Source organism: Vombatus ursinus, unplaced genomic scaffold (assembly GCF_900497805.2).
Source record: "Vombatus ursinus unplaced genomic scaffold, bare-nosed wombat genome assembly UNPS02003323.1, whole genome shotgun sequence".
NCBI lineage: Eukaryota > Metazoa > Chordata > Mammalia > Diprotodontia > Vombatidae > Vombatus > Vombatus ursinus.
The window spans coordinates 23736-48745 of record NW_020943101.1 but is presented as its reverse complement, the minus strand read 5'-3'; the positions used below and the strand labels follow the sequence as shown (position 1 = coordinate 48745).

General features: G+C 36.0%; 1 protein-coding gene across 1 annotated transcript; it reads right to left on the bottom strand.

Annotated features, from left to right (window-relative positions):
* Positions 1-30: 30 nt before the first annotated feature.
* TGDS (TDP-glucose 4,6-dehydratase) lies at positions 31-22661 on the bottom strand (the record flags this gene model as incomplete). The annotated part of the gene is made up of 11 exons (XM_027874490.1): positions 22551-22661; positions 17827-17893; positions 16790-16858; positions 13747-13837; positions 10545-10687; positions 8491-8589; positions 5725-5784; positions 4516-4559; positions 3784-3949; positions 3226-3284; positions 31-124 (listed from the first exon to the last, which is right to left on the bottom strand). Coding segments are annotated over exons 1-11 (978 nt in total), but the record flags the coding sequence as incomplete, so codon positions are not given.
* Between the last annotated feature and the right edge of the window lie 2349 nt (positions 22662-25010).

Here is a 25010-nt window from a genome sequence, read left to right as displayed (position 1 = left end):
AAAAAAAAAAGTATTTTAAAACATACTTGTTTTCTTTATTCCTTCTTTCCAGGGAACTTTAGGTCTCCATCCCAAACCATGCATTTTTTCTGATTTCATAGGATATCTCATGTCATTGGAAGGTCTAAAAAAATGAGAGTAAATGAAATGACATTTAAGTTTAAATCTCATACATAGTTACCAATTATAACTTTAAATGATGGAAAATGCCCATGACAACCCCACCACAAACTCAGAATCTAAAGTACCATTAATGAATGTTCTTGGTCTTTTTTTTTTTAAACCAAAATTTTTAAGGTAAATTTTGGTCCAAATTTTACCTGTGTACACTCATTTATTTACAGGCAAAAGACTGCATTTATTGTCCAAGGACCTAAGTAAAAGAGCAGGAGCTCTTAACCTGGCATACAGACTCCCCAAGGGTCAGTAGATAGATTTCAGGGGGTACATTGTAATTATGTATTTTATGTATTTAGGAAAACTATTCTGAAAAGGAGTCCATAAGTTTCATTAGATTGTCAAACAAGTTTATAGCACAAAAAAGGTTAAGAATCCCTGCCCTAGAGAGACAAGCAATAGGTAATGAATGTTGCTAAGGTGATGCATGCTCCTCAATCCTTCACTACCACAGTGACTATGATGGAAGAGATAAAAAAAGAGTCATGGGATGCTATGCATCAATTCAGTTTTAAAGCACCTACTAATACCCACTTACCAACAATATGACATTTCTAATAATGATTGATCTGAGGTATTACTAAAGGAATGAAACCATGTCTACACAAAACATCCTAACTGTAGCTGAAAGCTGAAGAAATTACAGTTACAGTTAAATGGAAGGGCATTCATTTATTCAATAAATATTTATTAAACTCCCACTAGGTATACAGTGCTAGTTGCTGGGGGAAAGACAATGTTTGGAGAAATACTCAAAGACCCCTATCATATCTCAAGTCTTTCCTTCTCCAGGTTAAATAAATATCTACAGTTCCTTCAGCCTTTCCTCATTTGACAAAGACTCAAGGCCTTTTGTCATGCTGGATACCCTCCTCTACATACCTTCTAAGCTTATCATATCCTTAAGCTATGGTGCCCAGAACTAAACACAATACTCTAGATGTGGAATGGTCAGGGCAGAGTATGAGTTCCTTATTCCTGGAAGCTACGCCTCTCTTAATGTAGCACATGATTACATTTGATATTTTGACTGCCACATCACACTGTTGGCTTATACTGAACTTGCAGTTCACTAAAAATACCGATATTTTTCAGGCAAACTACTGCCTCACCCACCCTATACCTGTGAAGTTGATTTTTTAGATATAAGTCTAAGATTTTATATTATCCCTATTGAATTTCATCTAAGATTCATCCAAATGCTTTAGCCTGACAAGCACTTTTTGGAACCTGACTGTTATCACCCAGTATATTAGTTATCCCTTTCAACTTCATGCCTTGTGCAAATCTGAATAGTATGCCACCTATTCCTTTATCTAAGTTATCACTAAAAATATTAAACAGTTTAGGGCTAAGCACTGAGCACTGAGGCATTGCATTGGAAACTTCCTGCAAAGCTGACATTGAAATATTAACAACTATTCTAAGTTGAACCAATCAAACCTACTTAATTGAATTACTGTCTAATCATACCTCTTTATCTTTTCCACAAAGGTATGAGATATTTTGCCAAACAACTTTGGTAAATCTAAGTACACTTTACCTATAGCATCCCATAGCTCTCCAGTTCTATCCATTTAGCAACCCTGCTAGCAGGACTCACTACTAAGGAAACCATACTGGATCTTTAAAAATCACAATTTCTTCTCCTATACATTTTTAATTATTTCTTTAATTATATATCCTTCTTCTTGTATTATTTCAGTTACAACCTAAACGTGAATGACACAAATTCTACCATATCATACCACTCCAACTCTGGCTATCTTCAAAACTAATGTCTTATACTTTCAACTCCAACTCAGTGGTGGAAAAAAAAATCTTCCTTCCCTTTGCCAGATGAACTATTTGGCATTTTCCATGCAGTAGTTAGTATGTATCCTAACACAATACATGCTTTTTACCTAACAGTGAGCAAGAAGGAGAAGAATAACTCCTAACACAATACGAGAATAATCCTTCATTTCATAACCCTGGGATTCAGGGAGCCTACGGGATTCATTTCATAACCCTGGGATGCAGGTCCCCACATGGAAGGTCTTAGGAAATCAATGAACTGATGAAGGGGAGGGAAGGATAGAAAAGAAGCATTTATAGTGCCTACTATGTACCAGGCACTATGTTAAGCACTTCTTTTTTACAAATATTTTCTCATTTGATCCTCAAAACAACCCTGCAAGGTATTATCACCATCCCCATTTTACACAAATGAGATTAAGTGACTTACCCAAGTGCATACCTAGGAAGTGTAAGCAATGGGAAGTAGAAAATACAAGCACCTCAAGGAAATGACAAAATTCTAATCAGACCCCTGAGGTACCTAGACCTTGAAATCTTGTACCTCCAAAGGTCACTTGAGCATGTGTCTCTTAAGGGCTTGGACCATATCTATAACCTAGAGTTCAACAGTAACTGGTAATAGGTACTATGCTTCAGTGCAAATCCTGAGGATCATAGACACAGAGTTGGAAGGAATCTTAAGAGTTAGGGAGTTCAACTCCCATTTATACAGAGCAGAAAACTAAGGCACAGAGAGACTGATTAGTGGCTGGCTTAAGGTCATACATGAAAACAGAAGAGCCAGGAACTGAAGCCTGGTCATCTGATTCTAACACCGAGTGAGTGCTCTTTCCATTTCACCAATTACCTATGGGACAAGATTTGAAACTTGGGCTGGGAGCTCAGGTTCTATCCCCTTACCTATGAGAAAACAGTAATTTTATTTTATATAAACCTAAGACTCATGTACACAGATGCTCATGATGAGCTATTTATGTGTAGACTGAATACAGAATAATAAGAAATGGGCTTAAATCATGCCCTTTATCATTGTATGTAAAATAGTCTTTAAAATGAGAGTTAAAAAGAATTGGGATGGCCTTTAGAAAAGCCAATCTTTATGAATCAGACAAAATTTCATTTACTTGGGATGATTTCGATGTTGTTCTACTTAAAAAGAAATTAGATGATTTAAATCCTAAAGTTTTAGGACTTTACAAATACTGAACACTTTATAACCCTTTACCAGTATTTCAACCCATTTCTTACCTATCATCAACATAATCAACCCAATTTTCCATTTCAGACTCTGAATTGGTCTCTTTGATCTGCCAAAGAGGAGAATGATTTAAGTCAAAATATAACACAAGAACTTAAAACATGATTAATTTTGAAATTAATTTGAAAAAGAACACATTTCAAAAAGAAAAACAAAAAAGGAGGTACATCCATAATACAGAACATCTGAATCATTCATTACAAACCCTGAGAAGGGTCGGTTGTAGCAAAATCAGACAGACACATTGCTTTTTAAACTAGTCTTTCATTCAAGTACAAAAGATTGTCTTTTTTTTTTTTTAAATGGAAGGAGAGAAAGGATTTCATCGGCTTTTGTTTTTAACTCAATTTCTCCCTATTATCCTTAATACCAACATTCACAAATAAGCTTATGTAATACAAAGGTATGACTTTATTACCTATTATGATTATTCTATCTTCTATAAATATACTTTCAGACAGTTTATTCAAGTGCTCATTTTTATATAACTAATTCCAGTAAGTCAAATTCAACCATAAAAATTGTGTTTTTTTATTATGTATACTTACCAATTGTATCAATTCTTTGGCAAGTTGTGCAATTGACATCTCAAAATTGGTTCCTATGTTATAAATTTCACCTGGTTTCCCTTTCTTTAGAACAGTGAGAAAAGCTTCTACTACATCAGCAGCATAAAGGAAATTTCTTTTTTGGAGTCCTGAACCATGAATGCAACTAAAAAGATTAAACAAAATTCAGCCATGTATCATAACCAAATGAACACTTTTACTATAAAAGTAGCAGAAACGTTCCTGGATGCTGATATATAGGGGCACTAAACATTTTCTTATGTTCCCTATATTAAGAAAGAAGCCAGGGACCTAACAGATACCATAGTGTTAAGAGGACTATTCCCAATGTGAACTTATCAGTCCTAAATGGTTATCTTAGGTTTTCTAACGTAACACCAGGATTCTAGGATGCTCCCTTTGGGAAAATATGCCCCTTGAGAACTACTCTTTCATATTGGAAATGTATTCTGCAAATTCATCCAGTTCTATCTACAGTGTGAACACAAATTTAAGTTACATGCAAAGAGACAGCCAAATTCTGATATTATAGATCAACAAATTTAACCCAATAAATTATAGTTGATTCATTAGTTCCCATTAGAAAAATAACAAGGGACAATGGTAATTAGTGGCAACTACTATCAATATACATTATATTCATTACATTACACAATATATGCCAAAAATGGGGGGTGGAGAGGGGGAGAAAAAAAAGGGAAGATTACGTACCATTTTCTGTTGTGTTGCAATAAAGATATAAATTTTGGAATAACCTAAAGAGAATATTTAACATTATTTCTGATTGCAGAAGTAATTAGGTCACATTCACATTTACTTTACTTTTCCCTAAGACTAGCTGTTGTTATGATGCCCTTGCAGAAGATTAACAGCATTATGCAAAATCTGCTTCATCACTAAAAATGTGTATTTGATGAGCCTACTTTAGTGGTCTGGTTTTATTTAATGTGAGAAGTCCGCGAAAAGGCACTCAGAGAATTCTTAAGACTACTTTATATCATATGTTAGCCTGTCCCAGATAACAGATAGCTGATATATCATACCCTCTAACGTGTCCAATTTTTTGATGGACAAAAGACAAAAACAAACCCAAAACAAAAAGTTTCTTAAAAATTCAAGATAAATTATTTCACAGGATGTTACCCATAAACATGATTTCTTATATCAAAATTTTATTTCTGACTTTATAACAAGTTGAAGAATGATAACATACAGGGCAAGAGAAGAAAATTGCTATTTTCTAATGACTGCCACACCACCTGAAATTTTATATCATACAAAATATGCTAAAGCAAGACTTTAATCTCTGTCTAACGTGGCATGATCTTATTTGCAATACGGCCAATACAACCATGTAAGAAATGGAGAAACTTCAGGGGTAGGCAGCTCAGACCCTACTTAGGATCCTTGAACTAGAAAGCAGAGACTGGCTCTTAGCATTTCAATTACACGTCCTCTCATTACGTCTGTCAAGAATATGGCAATGGCAGGGCAGCTAGGTGGTGTAGTGGATAGATCACCGGCCCTGGAGTCAGGAGGACCTAAGTTCAAATCCGACCTCAGACACTTGACACTTACTAGCTGTGTGACCCTGGGCAAGTCACTTAACCCCATTGCCTAGCAAAAAACAAAAAACAAACAAACAACAAAAAAAAGAATATGGCAATGGCATTACAATTAATTTGTGTTTAAGTCTCAGATATCACTGTCTAAACTTACTTAAACCTAGGCTTTAAATTTTTTTTTCCAAATCCTGACTGGTATCAAGATGCTAATGTTGGTAAGAAGGCAAAGAGGTAGGTTAAATGACTTCTGGATAGAGGTCTGGACATGGACTGACCAAAGTTACAAACAATTCATTTTTCACACTGAAAAGCAAAACCATTGCTGGAAATATGTCAACTGGAACTTAAAACTTACCTTTTCTGGATATTGATGTGGTCCATAAACATTACTGCTCCTTGTGATAACAACTGGAAACTTCAAAGTATAAAAGATAGTTATTAAAGAGGTACTGTAAGCTTAAGGCTTTTTTTTTTATAAAGTTATGTATGATTTTTAAAGGTATCTGATTTTACCTCAATCTCCTTGCATATCACAAATTATTTAATGCATAAAGTGACAAAAAGGAAATTTAGACTGACGTTAAGTGACCTGCCGGAGGTCACCCAGGCAAGGAAATAGCAAAGTTCAGATTTGAGCCTAGTCTGACTCCAAAAAGCAATGATCTACTACAAAGCCAGCCCTCCAACCAGATTAAAATGTCATTAGGAAATGTTTAACAAAATAAATAAAATACAATACAAAACAGATCTTGTTAATTTGTGGTGTTCTAAATCACTCTGTAGTTACAAGGACCTATTTCTACTTTAGTTTCACACCAGTGTTCTACCACATCACACCGTCTGTACCTCTAGAATTGTGGTAAGGATAAGCTTTTAAACTCTAAGTTAGATCTTTACATGTGCTATACAAATCTCCTTTTCGAGGAAAAAAAAGGGAAACAAAAACTGTTACTTATTCTAAAACATTTGACTGCAATTCTTCCTTAAACATATAAAAAGTACATCTTACAATCCAGATAATAAAGGCCAGAGGGCAGAGAAGAAAGAATGCTGGTGGTAAATTACAAAGAACCGGAAGAAAAAAAAGTAGGTGCCCATCAACTGCAGAAAAGATGAACAATGGTGGATATAAATGTAGCAGAACATTACTGTGTCTTAAGAAGTGACTGAATGAAGAATCCTGAGTAATTTGTGAAAACTTTTGTGAACCTAGAGAGTAAAATAAGCAAAACCAAGAAAACAATTTCTATAATGACCTACAATTTTGTAAATGTAAACAACACTGAAAGACTTGAGAACTCTGAACAATACAGTGATCAATCACGACTTTAAGATGGTGATAGTGAAGCATTCGTAATGCAGAGAGGTAGTGAACCAGAAATGCAAAATGAGGGATATGTTTTTGGACATGATCGATATTAAACAATATTTATTTGTTACAAGGGAAAGTTCTAGTGAGACATAGGAAATGACAGTGATGTTTTTAAGAATGCTGTTTTTACTATAAAAGGCAGTTAAAAGGCACACTAGGTAGAGTACTAAAGACAGAATTAGAAACACCCAAGTTAGAATCCCTATTTAGAGAGATTCTGGTTCTGGTGACCTCAGGCAAACCATTTAAATTCTCTGAGCTTCATGCCCTCATCTGTAAAATGGGAATAATAACATCTCTAGTACCTACCTCACAGGGTTCTTAATACGAGATGATATATGTAAAAGCATGTTATGGTTTTTTTCTCCTATTCTCCATCCACTGGACAATAAGTAATGAACAAAGGACCTCATTTTCTTTTTTTTTCCCCTTTAAATGTTTTTATTGAAAACAACGTTAAAAAAAATGAAAACAACTATATTGCACAGTTAAGTGCATAGTAAAATTCAACACATAACAGATTAAATTCCAATCAGGATTCTTTATCTTTTTATTCTCATTCACTTTTTTTTTTAATATGATTGTAGTTAATAAATAATCTAATCTTCTGGTTCTGTCTTTTTTCTTTCCATTTTTTTTTAACTTTTTTGGGTTTTCATTTCATTTTATTCTTATTCTGAACTTAAACATTTAAAAAAACAAGCATTTCCACATTAAGTTGTAGGAAAGGACCAAATTTCTATAACCTAGGGCTCGCTTTTCTTTTTACACATATTCAATACGTAACTTTCAAAGCTGTCCTGCTTGCCTATGATTTCTTCTGTTGGGGGAAAGGAGGCAGGGAGTGGGACTTAATACCTAATTCCCCTCACCCTCCCATGTAAAACACTGAAAAATTTAAAATGCAAGAGAACTTGGGTAGTTAGAGTAAATAATACAAACTTACGTCCCTATAGCAATATCATCTCCCTTTGGAAATTATAATAGTACTGTGAACTGGATGGAAGCGTGTTTCGCAGCCAACAAGAGTCACAAAACAATTGTGAGCAATCCACTCTCTTTATAGGGAACCAAGAGCACAGACATGAACATTAACATTATTTCCTGCCTTTCTCCTGACTTGCTCAATCCATGGAATCCCAATAGGGAAAGAAGCAGGCACCTTTTTTTTCTTCCTCACCCTATGAGGACTTATTAGTTCCAGCTCCTTTCCTTGTAGGTACTAAAATTTTGAAAAGTAAAATATCATACCTACTTCATAAATGGTCAGTATTTCCTATTTTTCATATGGCATTTAATCTGAGAGGTTAATGGCCAATCAGATGAGTGCTGTTCTTTTATTTCAATCTTTTAAAATGCCATGTCAGGTTTACTAATCAATCAGTTCTAAACCAGGATAAAATGAACATACTTTTAGAAAGCACTGACATGTCTACATATCTGTTTTTTAAAGCACTTTCACTTTCTCAATAGCATAAGTGTGCCAATGTACTTGCAACATCATCTTCTCCTAATTTATCAAATTCTATTTCTAATGTATTAATAAAATAAGTAGTTTGTGATTTAAATATTGACATATAAAAGAGCATGTGGTGGCTAGTTTATCTACCTAAAAAAATAAGAGAATTGTTTCTTCTTTTTTATAACTTAACACATAACTTTACTCAGCACCTACCTCCTTATCTACAAGTGAAAGATTAATGGTTGCTATTGCAGATTATTTCATAAATCTCTAAAACGAACACTTACCTTATACTGTTCCCAGTAAGACTGTACAAAACATTCTGCAGCTGCTTTAGATGATGCATAAGGATTTGTAGGTTGTTTTGGTGAAGACTCATCAAATTCCTAATTTTAAAAAAGAATATTAAGGAGCTTTTAGCATATATAATGTCTATCCAAGAGAATGAGGAAGCACATCACAAACTTGACATGTTCATCACATTAAAGAAATAGATAAGCTTATCTTAATTGGATTGAAACAAGATACTTTTAGCTCTTGTTCAATGATAAATTATAGTATGGACAGGGACTAACCTATGATTTCACTAGGATTTCTGATGTAGACTAGCACCTTCTCTGCAACTTAGGGTCTTAGAGAGTTGCTTTAGAGCACTAAGAAGTTAGGTGGCTTGCCCAGTGCCATAAAGCCAATATTAGTCAAAGGCAGAATTGGAACCCAGGTTTTCCTAACTCCAAGATCAGCTTTTCTAACCATTATGGCAAGCTACCTCTCAGACTATGGCAAATGTTTAAAACTGCAACATTTAAAAACAGTATTCTTGTAAAATATATAATAGAGTACAACATGACAGATAACAGTGATAACAGCATGATCTTCTCCAGGCTCTCATCATCACACTTTGCAAAGAAATTAGGAGTAATTATTTGCCTATAAAACCTGACAACTCAGCAAGATGTTACAAAATCATGTCGATATTTTATTAGTAAAACTTTTAGATTGTTGCCCTCCATTTGAGAAAGAAAAACTTAATACACTGCATAAGGATCACAGGCACATAAAATCTCAGAATGGAAGGCACTTAGATTATCTAATACAGGGGTAGAGAACCTTCAACCTCGAGGCCACATGTGGCCCACCCCTGTATCTAGACCTGATGCATAAATCCCTAATACACATTTCCAATAAGTGGATATCTAGTTGCTGCTTGACCACTAGGAGTTCACTACCTTAAGGAAGTTGTTCATTTCCTCACTAAAGACGTCTGTTTGAAAGTTCTCTTTAGAGTCAAAAATCTGCTTTCTTGTCATTTCAATTCATTGAGTCTAGTTTTGCCCTCTGAAGCCACAGAGAAATAAAACCTAATTATCATAGCCTAATATGTGAAAATGTTTACTTTGCTCCTCCAAATTCTTCCTTTTTTCAGTCTAAACATTGCCAGTTACTTCAATTGACATGGTTTCAAGTCCAAGTTCCCTCAATACACTCATTCTTTTCTTTCGGATGTATTCCAGCTTGTAAATGACACTTAAAATGCGCCCATGAAATATTCTACTTGTGGTCTGACCGGTGCAGAGTACAATGGGCTTAATATTCTTCATGATCTAAACCCTGTATTCCTACTGATGTAGCCTGAAGTCATAATAGCATTTTTAGCACCTATATCACAATGCTGGCTCATTTTAAGCTTGGAATCAACTAAAATTCAAGTACTTTTCAAGACTAATTTATATTTATCCAGATATATTTCGCCTTACACATTATGGACAGCTGTTCTTGCCCACCGAGATCTTTCTGTCAGATCCCATTTCTGCCTGTATCAGCTCTCCTCCTGCTTTGTGTCTATGACATGTTCACAGAATGCCCATTACATGCTAAAACAAAGATGGCATGGGCCAGTGGAAGGAATACCGGACGTGAAACCACAGGATCTTGGTTCAAGTTCCCAGCTTGGCCACATTACTCCCTGTGAGTCTCTGGGTGAGTGATCTAACCTCTCTGGATCTACTTCCTCATTTGTAAAATGTCTTAATAGCTGTCCTTTTTAGGTTTCTTCCAGCTCTAAATCCATGATCTAATGAATATAAAAGCAACCACTCATTTGGTCTTCCTATTTGCAGCCTCTCTTCCATCCAATCTAACAAATATATAACTGCCAAAATAGGCATTCCTAATAAAGAAATAAGTTGGATTTTATAAATGTCAATTTTTATCAAATTCCATGCTTTTTACATCCACTTTTTTTAAACTTCACAGCATGAGAAATGTGAGTATTTTTAAAAGTTTATCCTTAAAAAGTTTAAAATAAAGCAGATGAAATACAAAAGTTTTCCAAACTCACCTCATCAAGGCTACCTCCATATACTTCATCAGTGCTCACATAAATGAATTTCTCTACTCTGGCTTCATAAGCAGCACTCACCAACACATGGGTACCATAAACATTGACATAAGTAAACTCCAAGGCATGGACAAATGAAAGATCTTAAAAAAAAAACAACAAACCAAAATCATATGACATTCAGAACTTAATACAGAACAGACTGAGTGAGCCAGAACATAAAGTCTTACATTATAATTTCTAGCAATTAAAAGGAAAGAGGGAGAATCACACGTGGGAGACTATAAACAGTGAAATGGTAGATTCAGACCTAAGAATAGTCAAAAAAATCTATTAAGAGAAATTCTCTTCAATCACTATTTTAACAATTTTTACAAATAAAAATCCATATATAATGACCCTCTCTATATACTATGGTATACTATTACCACTACTATATGGGAGAAAGTAAAGGAAAACCCTCTAGTCCTTTTGGTATTCCTAGCCCAAGAGATTTACATGAAAAACAAGGATGATGATTCCTACAGCTTCAACCAGTTCCTCTGAAGTTTTGCTAAAAGAAATGATATAAGGGAACCAGGGAATGACAGGAATTAAAATGAATTTTCTACCCTTAACTCAGCTAGGAGATGGACTGAAAGATACAAAGGACAGCTGAAGCGACCAAATGTTTTTAAAAAGACAGATTTTTTAAATGCATAAGGGCTTTTACTAGCTAGAAGCAGAGTTCAGGCAGCTGGGTCAACATCACAAAGGACATAAGGATGGCACTGGGGCTTAAAGCTAAGAGCTGTCAGATTGTTCCCACTTTCTAGAAGAAGTGGCATTACACCAGAAGAGCAGCTAATGGCACCAGAGAGCAGCAGTTGTTGTTCAACAATAGCAGGCAAGACAATGGAGACAGACACAGAGGAGAGCACTCAGACAGATATACCAGAACAGCAGAGGATCCACCCCAACAAGAGACCAGAACTTTTTCAAGCACTATGTACCCTCACAACACGTGTGCCTTTTACATGTGCCATCTGATCCCATTCCCTATGTACGTGCCCCTTCATGCCTGTTCTCTTCCCCACTGGTAATGTGGTAATCTGTAGGAGACTCTTGTCTGTATGGAGGATTTATCTGGTAATTTATCTTGTTAATTTGATTGAGTGTCTTTTGCTCTACAATAAAGTGTCCTGTTTGGTATAATAAAAGGAAATGCACCAGTGAAGGTTCATGAGCTATGGTTTTATATAGATGCTGACCCAACAAATGCCTAGCATCTGAGGTAGCTTTCTGGAGGCCTACATGACAAATTATTAATTACCGATTCCAGAAAAACATGACTTTAATGATAATAACAATAACAGCTAGCATTTATATAGCACTTTAAAGTTTGCAAAGTGTTTTACAAATATTATCTCATTTGATCCTTACAATAACCCTGGGGCTTGGGAGTGATTTCATTACTCCCACTTTTACAGATTGAGGAAACTAAGGAAGACAGAGTTTAAGTGACTTGCCCAGGGTCACATAGCTAGCTAATGGCTGAGGCTGGATTTGAACTTGGGTCTTCCTGAATCCACATCCAGCACTCCATTAACTGCTGTGACTTTGGGAGGGTGGGGATGGGGGCAGGAAGTGGACAAATATGAACAGTGGGGGTTTGGGGGGTGAGAAGACACTAATAAAAGTTGAAAAGAGCTCTGAGCCAGGGATGGGATTAGGAGTTTCTGGGTGTGGTTAAGTTAAGAGGTTGAGTTAAGTTTATTTAGCATCTATTATGCACTAAACTGTGCTGGACACAGGGAATGGAGGATTATTTGGCCAGAGACCCTCAGACATAGGGATAGGGCAGCTAGGGCAGCCTTAGAAAGAAAGGTGGGGAAACGGGGTGACCCAAGGTAGGGTCAAGGGTTGACTGAACAGGACAAAATCATTGAGGAGACTGTATACACCAGGGAACAGTGTTGTGCTGGGTGGGTGTCTTTATAATGGGCTGACACAAAGTTACAGCCAAATTTCATTCCAAGTGGATTTTGGTTTTAAACTTTATACAGGAGGCAACAATATTTTATTATATTCAATCCCTTATTTCTTTAAACATTATGTTCAAGCTTTTAAAAATACTAACAAAAATAATTATGACATGAAAACTGTATTCTTTCTAGGAAGACTTACCAACAACAATCTAATCTCAAAATTTAAAAACAGAATAAATTGCCATAGTATTACAAAGTTTTAATTCCTCCTATTTATCATCTAAGGTATATAATAAGGGTCTAAAGGACTTTGTGCCTACAAAGTCCCTGCCTTCTAAAATTTGATGATCTGAAAGACCATATTAGAATGGAAAGAGAATTTGTTTCATACTTCTATACCTCACACAGTACCTCGTACTGTTTTAGGAAGGAATATTTATTGCTTGAATAAAACATAAAAGATATTAGCACAAGTATATCAACATCAACGATACACATTAACTTTTAAGAGTTTTTTTTTAAATCAAAATTCTAGCCCTTCATTGCTATGTTCTAGAGAAAATATTGAGGAAATGGTTGTTTTTTTTTCTCTCACAATACTAGTATTAGAAATTTCTTTAAATATGGATTTAAAATAAAGATTATCTGAAAATCTGCTGAACTTTACAAAAGTGACATGACTACACCTTTTCCATGTGAAAGTCTATTTCCCATTTTTGTTTTCTCCTTACATTCTCCCTCTTGGTAACCTCTGCATTAGTTGTCCTACATGCCTGCAAATTTACTCCCTTCTTGCCAACATTTTACAGAGGTGTTTAGGACTCAGCTAAAGCACCATCCTCTGCCTAAAGCCCTTCCAGATTCTCACAACTAACAGTGTCCTCATTCCCAAACTATTTTGTAGCTATCATATTTATTTGAATTTGGTTTTTTACATACATGCTGTATGTATTTTTATATGTACTTCTCTCCCTCATTTCACTATAAGCTTCCTGGAAGCAGGGATTGTTTCATTCTTTGTACTTTTATCTCCAGTGTCTAGCAGAGAGTTTATTACTTAAGAGGACTTTAATAAATACTTAGTGATTAATGTTGAACTCTTTTTCGGAAGCTGTCAGGATACAAATGACAAATAACATAGTAAAAAAGGACAAAACAAATAGAAAAAAAAATAGTGAATAGACTATTTTTTGAGAAAGCTTAATGTGTCAATCATTACATATAACAATGCTCACCTACATGTGTTTGAGCTGCAAAATGTAGTACTATATCTACCTTCTCAGTTTCAAAAAGCCATTTTATGAAGTGAGGTTCACAAATGTCACCCTAAATAAGAAAACAAAGAGAGAAATAAGTTCCTAAGCATCAACACCACAATCACTTTTAACATGGAAAAAATAAAAACTATAGGAAAAAGTTGAATTTACATATAACATCAACAGAGCTGGTAGACATCAAAGTCACAACCAAAACAACAAAGTACAGTAAAGACTGGGGAATTAAATATTCCACATTAATGACTATTCAAGGTAAATGAATATCTCTTAAGTCAAATATTTTAAGCTTTTAAAATAGAAATCTTTCTGAAATGTATTATGATTTCCTTGTTTTCTTAAAGAGTACAATAAATATAATTTCTCTTTTTCTTAATGACTCAGGTCCATAATGAATGTATCAATTATTGCTTCAATAAAGTTTTTTTCTTTTGTCCCCTTAGCGTTATAGCTTCTGCTGCAATGGCATGCCCCTTGCAGCCTTTCTTCTTCTAATTTGCTGCTTTCCAAGCTACTGTCTCCAGAGGAATCAGATAATTAAAGTTATTAGAACTGTGTGTAAATTAAATCATTAAGCTTTAAATGCTGGCTAGGAGGCCTCTCCCAGAATGTTAATGTTCTCTAATAAACATTAAAGGAAGTTCCATAGGAACAATGTTAAAATAAACGATGGGTTCCAGAATAGCTAAAAATCCAGATTATCAAAATTTTGAATTTATCTGACGCGAAACCTAACATTTTAATAAATAATCTAAATGTAGAATCAAGAGCTTACCAGCTGAAGGAAAGCTGAAGGAAACAACTGCATTAGGTGAAGAGAATTTTGGATGTGTCAGGCAACCTCTCTAAGGCAGCAAAGGGGTCTTGGAGAAGGAAATGGGGCCCTTAGGGTCCCTGCAGGCATACTAAAGGGACATTCAATTGTGTTCAGGTATAGAGAAATCTCTACAAATGTCTACCATTCATAGTCAATGTAAAATGAGAAAGTTTCTTTTCCAATCCTGTGAACAATTTAAAAATGCTTACACTAAGGGCCTATTATATAAAAAGCAAATCCCTCTCCTGAGAGGTAGAGATTAAGTACTACACTTGGACTTAATCAGACTTGGGTTTGAATCCTGCCTCAGAAACTTTTAATTATGCAACTGTGGGCAAGTATTTCAATCGCGGCCTCAGTTTTCTTATCTATAAAATAAGGGAGCTGGATTTGATAACCGTAAGCAGCTTGACCCAGTGATGAATCTATGAGTATATGGTCTCAAAGAAGCTTTTATTCTGCTAAAAATATAATTCAGTAATTGTAAGAACCAAGAAGAAATTTAAAGGTGCATACATTTCCACTGTTACATTCTGACTTCTTGGAGGCAAAAAAACCCTCACATACTTGACCCTCATCCAGAAGCAGTCCTTATTTTGTAAATGAACCAGCCTGTCTTCATAGATACACAGGACCTTAGAACCTGTTCAGTCTAGCTCACTCTATGTAGGTAGATAGGTTAAGGTTAAGAGAAAACAGATGGATTCAAGCCATTACAAATAACACAGTTAATTAAAAAGTGTTTTTTATTGAAGACAGTTCCTTGGTAACTCTTTTAAAAGAATTCAGACCACTAAGGCAAGGACTTCTGCCGGACGAAAACCGTTAGGAAAATTGGAAAGTAGTTTGGCCAAAAAAAAAGGGTGGTGGTCGGGGCTTAAGTCAGCATCTTACCCCATTTAACACAGTAAGCTTCCAAAGGATCCTCCATGCAGATAATCACTTCCTCAATAAACATTTCTTAAGCACTCTGTTAGGTGTTAGGGATACAAAACCAGAAATAAAACAGTTCTTCACACAAGGCGTTTACATTCTATCGGAGGAGATATATACTTTTTCAGAATCAATTATGACCTTTTCATAGATGCTTTTTGTCACTTTTTCCTTAATAAGTGATACAAATAGTATAATTGCTTTCACTTTGGGATCCACAGCACCATTCTGTTAAGGCCGATGTGCATAAATTAGCCTGTTTGCAAATGGTTTGACTCATTTGTAAATTGGCAGATAAGGCCAGCCCAAGTGCACAGAAAAGTCTTAAAGCTTAAAGAACAATTACCAATTTTAAAACATTTTGGAGAATTGGGAAAAATTATAGTAGTATTAAAGTAGTGTAATTTTTCAAAATTAATTTTTACTTTGTTTTTAACTCATTGTTAATTCAAAAATGTATTTAAAAATAAATTAAACTTTTTGGTAGCTCTTTTAAAAGAGTTACCAAGGAACTGTCTTCAATAAAAAACACTTTTTAATTAACTGTGTTATGTTTGATGTTTTTGGGTCTTGCTTGTCTTTTTTGTTTCACTTATCTACTTTTCAGTTCTTCAAAATCAGCACCAAATAATTCTGAGGATAACTGTTTTATAATAGAGTTTTACAATATGACAGTGCTATACCACCTTCAATCCTGAAAATCTAGATCTTTTGCTTCTCTGAACGATTATTTAAAAATCATTTTATCTACGTCTATAAAGCAACACCTTATTAGAATGACTGTTATAATACTAAATCTCTAACTTGGGCAGTACTATCCTTTGTATTTATTCATGTAATCCAACCACAAGCAATGAATAATTCACCAATATTTTAAGTTTTCCAGTATTTTTGTAAAGAGTTTTGTATTTATAGAAGTCCTGAATGTGTCTTGGGAGGTTAATAACCAAATGTTTTATGCATTTTATTAGTATTTTAAATGAAATTTCTTCATAACTTCCACCTGGATTTCATTAGTACTTCATAGAAATGCTATTTTTTTTTTTTAAGTATCCTAATGCTTTGCTGAAGCTATTAAATCACCTTGATTAGTTTCTCTGCTTACCCCTGGACATTTTCTAAGTGAGTTATCATGCCATCTACAAATGATGACAATTTGTTTCCTCAATGCCAGTTTACATCTTTCTTTTCCTCTCATGACTAATCAGATTTTAAACAAAATACATAAAAACAGTAATAAGAAAGATGCCATACCTCTATAAACTTGTAGTTTTGTTTATTAGAAATGGTTTCAAGGTTCTTCAGGCTTGCACAGTAGTCCAGCTTAAAAGGAGAAAAGCAACAAAGTCATTATAAAGCACTATTAATTTTCACTATAGAACTGTCACTTTATCAATTAATTTTGATAACTATAGTAGGATCAGTTGTAGCTACTTTAAACTTTAAGGTAGCAGCAAGATATAATGGGAAGAGCACTGGATTTAGAATTTTAAAACCACAGTTCAAATCCAGTTCTTCTACTGAGTATGTGCTTGGCCTTGGACAAGTCACTGAACCTCCCTGGGCCTCAGTTTCTTAATTTGTAAAATAAAGATGCTGAACTAGATAATGAATAAGGTCTCTATGACTGCCTACATCCCTTAATGGCCAGCATCCTCTTACATCAGCAGTTGTTAGCTCATTCAAGTCTCAATAAAAATCTTTGTGATCTAAGGTGGTGGTGGTGTTTTTGGTTTTGAATGACCACCATAACCGTGCTACTTCCAGTTACAGCCTTTTTCTCTGAACATAAAGGGAAAACTTGACTTCCTTCTATTGAATCACTTTATGAGGCTAGTTCTTACTACATAAGTCAAGCTGATTTGGGGGATAGTTGTCACTTAAGCAGAAACATTGTCAAGATAAAGAGAGTGATGTAATTCATACTTAACGGATCTGAGGTCTAAGTGACATAGTAATGCCTCCCTGGATGCAAATCACAACCCATATCTGTTTCTTATACATGTTCTCCCTCTATTCCAGAGGACTGTCCCAATATGCTATGTTTTCTGAGAGGTTCTGTTATATTTCCTAAGTACCTGTTATCCCCCCCAGTGCATGTTATAAATAATTACAGGATTTTCTATTCATTTTACAATTGAATACTGCATTATCTATTTATTAAAATTATTAACCATAAATTATGATATCTCTTCATGGTAAGGTAACAATATTACAATACAATTTTGAAATTGAACTATATTTCGGCATTACTTGTTACACTGTGCAAGTACATTTTTTATAAATCTTACCTTGTCAAGATTTATGATCATATAGTCTGGATAATCTTCTACTAGAGAGACTATCACATGTGATGCACTACAAGAAAAAATCAAATCAAATCAAAGAGGGAAATTTATTTTTTAAAGAAAATGTTGACATTTCCCCAAATTCTAGTACGTTTGTTTTATCTGTCCTTTACTATACCAGCACCTTGAAAAAATACTCACTTTATGTCTTCTGACTTGCCTCTTAGATAAAGGCTGTACAAGTCCCGTAAGTATGTATACTTTTTTCCATTAAGCTTACCCATTACAATATCTTACATCTGTGTAATACTTTAAAGTACTTTCACATGCATGATCTCATCTGATCTTTGTAACAATTTTGTGAGGGAGGAGGGTTATTACGTCAGCCTTATTTTAAAGATAAGGAAACAGGCTCAAGAGGTTGAAAAGAATTGCTCAATCACATAGCTGATATAAGTGTCAAAGTGAGAACCAGAACCCAGGTCTCTGACTTCTAATCTAGCACTTGATCTATTACATTGCACATTAGTACTCAGTTCTTTTGGGCTCCTAAAAACAAGAAACTCCTGCTTGACTCCAAAAATGCTAAGTCAACTCATTGAACAGACTGCTTTCAGTCTCAATTTCAAGTCACAAAGGACATATACTACAAGTTCTAGGCGTATCTGTGTCATGGTGCCATCGTTCATCTTAGTACTGATATCTGTTGTGTATTGAGCTACAAAGAAAAAAAAATTAATTTATTTGCTCAGTTACCCTGATTGACACATTTGTCAATACAGGAAGAGCAATCTAGTATAACAGAAGGAACACAAAATTATGTATGTGGCCATGGGCAAACTACTTACCTGTTTCCCCAATGAGGCAGTTGGAAAAGGGGATGTCTACGGTTCTAGAAGTCAAAGTGCAATTAAAAATGCGAACAAAATAAGCTATTTAGTTTCTTTACCTAATAAGCTATGCCTTGGTTACCAACCATTAGTTACTACTAAAAATTAAAATTTGCTTCTACAAGTTTTATATTTCATACTAAGAAGCTATGATCAAATCAACATTTTGTTATGGAAACAGCACTTTTTTCCCCCCAAAAAACTTCTTTATGGTAAAAAAAAAAGTTTAATTCCACTAAGGTATAATATTCTAACAACTTAGCCTGCTAAATTCCTACTCAATCCTTAAAAGCCCAACTCAAATGTCTCATCCTTCGATGATATCTTCCCAAGTCTGCTCCTCTACCTCCTCTAATATTCTAACAGCAAATTAAGTTAGAAGCCAGAACTAGTCACAAAGTATTTATGAGCATGCAAAACTTCTTGGTCTCTGTGGCAAGAACACATAAAGGATTTTCTTGCCAAAACCTTCCTTCACAAAGCCTTTCTTGATTCCTCCAATTGTTAGTAACCCTCATTATTTTGTATTTTTCTTGGACACAACCTGTATTTACTTATCTGTAAACATGCTATGTCTTCCAATAGAACAACAGCAAGCACTGTCTCACTTTTGTACCAGTATCCCCACAGCACTGCTAGGCTATCTTAAGTATTAAATAAATATTTATTGGGTGACCGAGGTATTAAATAAAAAATTAAAAAGAAGCCACCAGTACCCACTGCAAACTTCTGTTTCATCAAAGGCTAGACATGTCCAATTATTCTACTAAATTGTTTATAAGATACTTGATTGTGAAGGATAAATTAGACATTAAGATTCATCTTTGCAAACTGGAATTCCATTTCCACTGATGTTTATTCTAAAAACTTAGTTCTTCTCATCATCTGAAACCACTTGTCATCTCTGGACTTCATTTCATCCATGGCATTGTCTCCATTGTCCCCTGTACCATCCCTCCCCCCTCCCCCGTCTCTTTTTTTCATCTTCAAAATTGGTCAAAACTGGCCGTTCAAAAATACTGCCTCCTAACTTCTACTTGAAAACATTTCATTCAAACCCTCCCCAAAACTGCTGTTTTCTCAAAGGTCATCAATGATTTCCTAGTAGCCAAATCCCATGGCTTTTCTTCAGCTCCCATGTCTCTAACCTTTCTGCAGCAATTGCCACCACGTGTTAATCCTTCCCTGAAACCTCTTTTCGGTTGGCCTATGCAAGTCTGTATTCTCCCAGTTCTCTTATACCTAACACACAGGCTCTGTCCTTGGCCCTTCTCAAATTAGACTTGGGTATTTCTTGACCTTTGCTAATCCAATGGCTTTAATTTCCCCTTCATGCAAATCACTCTCAGGTCTCTTTTAACCAAGTTTTTCTCCAAAGCTCCAAAACAGCAATTAACTTGATAAGGAACACTTCCACTTACATGTTCCACATGCATCTCAAACAGATTGTTACAAAGCACTGATTTTCTTGTCCCAGAATGATGTCCTCCTGACTTGTTTACTTCTATCAACTGTACCAACTTTCCCCAAGTTACCTTCACTATCACTGTCTCCTTTACTACTCACATATAGAGAATATCAAGACCTGAGGATTCTACTTCTTCATCACAAAATCTCTTCTTTCCATTCCCATTGTCTCATTAGAGGCTATTGCAAAAACCTAACGCGTTCCATGCTACCTCCATGCCATTTTACCTACTACTGCCAGATTAAATATCCTATTAAATCTGTCCTATTTCACAGAGCTAGTAAGAGGATCAGATGAAATGATACGCAAGTATCATGAAGTAATGAAACTGTTTTTCATGTGTGGCTTATGGGAATCAGCCATTACTTTATAGTTATGCCTCTTATGTGAAAGTGCTTTTAAATTAATCAAGTGATAAACATATATGTAAAGTACTATTACTAGACCATTTTATATGGTAATGTTCTTCGAATAAAAGGAGCCAACTTCTTCAGAAATGGCAAAAAGGGAAAAACAAATGAATTAACCTGATTTTTAAAGTAAGAAAACACATAAAACAATAACAAAAGATAAAACACTTAACATGAAAGTAGGCGTTTTCCCTTTTACAACTCACAAATTAGGGTCTAATTATTGATTATTACAGTAGTATGTAGAATTGATTATTGATTCATCTGAACTTATAATTGTAAAAAGTTAAACATTTACTTCCTCATTTATTCCCTCACTGGGGAAGATAATACTTGCAGTAGCTAATTCGCAGGCCTATTATGAAGGCTTTGAGCTATACCAAATTATATCACTGACTCAAATACTAGGAAATCACTGTCATTTACCAAGTTCCAGGGATGAGTGCTACAGTATCAGGTAAATGACTACAGCTACCAAATCAGCCTAAGGGTCTTAAGCCCAAAAACTGATCCAGTGACTTAGAAACTCTGGTTCAATGGTTGAAAATAAAAAGAATTATAAAATAAGAAGGAACCTCTGCACTCATCTTATCAACTCCCTCATACTACAGAGAGAACTTTACCCAGACAGACTGTTATTTGAATATGTCCACACAACTAGTCAGTCAGTATTGGAGGCAGGAATAAAAGTAGGCTTACTTCTACTTAGTCCAACTCTCTTTCTAGCTTGCAGATAGAAGGTAGCCTGATGATGTGAATAAAATGCTGGATCTTGAGAAAGAAAGCCTTGAGTTCAAATCCTACTAGGCACTTACTAGCTATGAGAAAGTCACAACCTCTACGAATCTCAATTTCTTCATCTGCAAAATGAGGATATCTACTTTAAAAAAAAAAGAGGACATATATAATATGCTTTGCAAACCATACTTTACTACATAAATAATAATTGTCATTATTATTCCCAAGTTGGTCCTGGACTATATCAAACTTGGAAAACTGTTTAAAGACAAATTACTAACTACAAAAAAAAAACCAAGCATGGTCCCAAAGAAGAAATATGGAAGATATCTAACTCTACTTACTCCTCTGCAGAAGTGGGATATTCATAGGTGTTAAGCATTGCATGTATTGTCAGGGTTGGGTTTTTTTTTTCCTATTTAATGTAATGTTAAATTTTGCTGAGTTTTTTTCCTTCTCTTTTTCTTTAAAAAAACATCTTTATTATATAGGATGGCTCTCTGGGAAGGGGGGAGAAAAACACAAGGGGGAAATTTGGCAATATAAGAACAAAAAATATCAGATAAAACTTATTTTTAAAAAATAAAGACAACTTGTCTATAACGTCCTCCCTCCTCTCGATTTCCTGTTGAATTCCTACCCACCTTCATTTACCACCCTCCCAATCAAGCTTTCCATGACTGACGCACACTCAAAGCACTTTTTGTTTCTCTTGAATGTAAGTTATTACTGAATTCTCATGAATTACAGGTGCTGTTACTAGTCATATCTTCATTTTAAATTGTAAAATCAACTACAGAATTCTGCCTTATTTACACTTTGCATCTCTTTCTAGATACATTCTACACACAGGAGGCAATAAATGCTTGCTGAATTGAATTGGGTTTGATGCAATCATCCTTGATTCGATGCCTACGATATTCCCAAGCAAGATCTAAGTTTTAGAGGATTCTGAAGCGGTTAAAAATGAGAGAGAAGAAAAGAAAAGAAGATCTCTCTCTCCCACTCACTCACGCACTCACTCACTCAGAACATCTCGCTGAGACGGCCGATGAGCTCAGCACTAGACCCTTCCAGACCCTGACCTCGGATGCCTAGACAAGGCAGTTTCCCAGCCCAGACAAATAGGGGGCGGGGCCCTCGCCCATCCTCCTCCCGGGCCGCAAAGCAGAGGAGCCATCACCCCGCTAATCCCCTGAGGACAGAGTCACTGATACCTACATGAAGCCGGCACCGCCCGTGACCAGGACTCGTTTGGCGAAGCCGCTCGGTGGCCCGGGGGCTTCCCCGCCAGCGGCGGCCGACATCTCTGACTCAGCTCCGCCCTGGAGCCTGCCGGGAACCACCACACTGCGACCTTTTGCGACTCACCCTTGCCCTCGCTTCAGGCTTACTTGACGGCAGCACAGAGCGCCTGAGCCCTTAGGCAGGGAGAGAGCCCCGCCCCGCCACGGCTGAGTCTTGCCAGGCATTCGCAAAGGTTACTGGGCATGCGTACGTCTCCGCACATGCTCAGTAAACCGCCCGGGACTTGGAGGCATGGCTGGAGTTTATCTTCATTGGTGGCCAAGGAGAAAGGATGGAGGAAACTATTCCTAACTAAAAGTCCAGTCTGAGACCTTGGGTCTTCCCACAAGACCAGTGGGCGAATTTGCTTTGCTTGACGGATAGGGAGTGGGAGGATGCTGATGCTAATGAAAAAGAAAAGAAAATATCGGTGAAACGTTTTAAAAAGGAACAAGAAGAAGGAAGAGTTCCAAAGGAGACGTTGCAGGGCTGTTTTGTTACTATCATGTTAATAAAAAAAAAAAAACCAAAAAACTACCTAATAATACATAATTAAATATGCAGGCCTCTTTTGCTGTTCTTTGAATCTTATCCAGTTCATGCACTAACCTAGGTGTCCCTTAAGGTTCTGCCCTGGGACCTTTTCTCTTCTCCCTCTATGATGATCTCATCTACTCCATTAATTAAATTGCCATTTCTGTGCTGATAATTCTCACATCCCCCTGTCCTGCCCCAGTCTCTCTGATGCCGTTCAATCTCATATCTCAAACTGGATGTCCAGTAAACATCCTAAACCCAACATGTCCAAAACAAAACTTAACATCTTTTCTCCTAAGTCGTTCCCCTCTCCTATCTTCCCTATTAGTATGGAGGGCAACATCATTCTCCCCGTCACTCAGGCTCATAATCTAAGAGCCATCCTTGACTCCTCACCGTCTCTCACCTCCAATATCCAATCTGTTTGCCGATTTCACCTTGCAACATCTGGCAACAAAGTCCTCTAACACTGTCACCACTCTAGTGCAGGGTCTCGTGCAGAAGCCTTCTGGTGGGCGTGCCTTCCTCAACTCTCTCCCCACTCCAGTCCATCCTCTATTCAGCCACCAAAGTGATCTTCCTAGCCACAGGTACAACTATGTCTGTCAGCTACTCAAGAAACTCAAGTGGTTCCCTGTTGCCTCCAGGAGCAAATCCAAAATTTTCCAGCTGGTGTTCAAAACCTTTCACAATCTAGCCCTTTTCTACTTTTCCATTCTTATTACATCTTGGTGCTCATCATGTACTCTTCAATCCAGTGACATTTACCTCCTGTCTGTTCCACAAACAAGACACTGGATCTTCTCATGGATAACACCAGACAAGTAGATTTCCTCTTAAGAGTTCTATCATTTTGTCTTTGTATTTTCGTCAAGTGGCACATAGGAGTCTCCTTTACCATTCCTCCTTTTGTTTCTAACATGTAGGCATTCTTCAGGAATTTGTTTTTTTGTGTGTTTTTTTAATTTAATATTTTATTTTCCCCCAATTCCATAAAAAACAATTTTAACATTTTTTCTTCAAATTTTGAGTTTCAAATTCCCTCCCTCCCTCTTTCCCTTCCCTCCATAGGATTTTGTTTGCAGCCTTACTCTGTTGGCTGGGCAAGTCATTTAACCTCTTGATTTCATTTTTTAGTGTAAAATTAAAATAATGATAGCACCTATCATACAGGTTGTTGTGAGGATCAAATGAAATTCGTCCACCCATTCATTCATTGATTCAACAAGAATTTATTAAACATCCTTGAAATTCTAGGAAGAAAATGTCCCTTCTGACATAAATTGTGTGTGTGACCCTAGGCAAGCCATTCAACCTGTATGGGCCCCTCCAGGCAATTCTCTAAGTCTCTAAGTTATGCAGCATTTTCTGATCTGCATAGTTAGAAAGAATTTCCTCATTGGGAGTTTCCTGTATCATTGAAATCACAGGTCCAGTCCCCAAACCAAAATGTATTGGGCACATTGCTAGATGCTACAAATAGAAAGACAAAAATTAAACATGCTAAAATACTATTTAAATTTAAGTTATTAGTTAATACACTAGTGCCCAGGTAGCAACCCTTCTAACTCATCTTACCTAGGGAAAGCCGTTTTCCCTCTCCTCCTTCAGTTTCAAGGTATTCTGCAGGTCTAAACTAAGCTAAAACTATTGCTTGCAAGCCCCTACCTCTCTGTTTACCTTTCAACAGTTTGCCAGGAGATACAATTAGCTCAGAGGTTTTTCTGGAATACCATAGTAAAGAGATTTATAATAGAGTACTTTTCTAAGATACCTAAGCACAATTTCTTAATATACATACCATCAAATTGGAGAGTGAACAAGCATAGAGACTGAGCAAAAGGGCCTCCTACACCA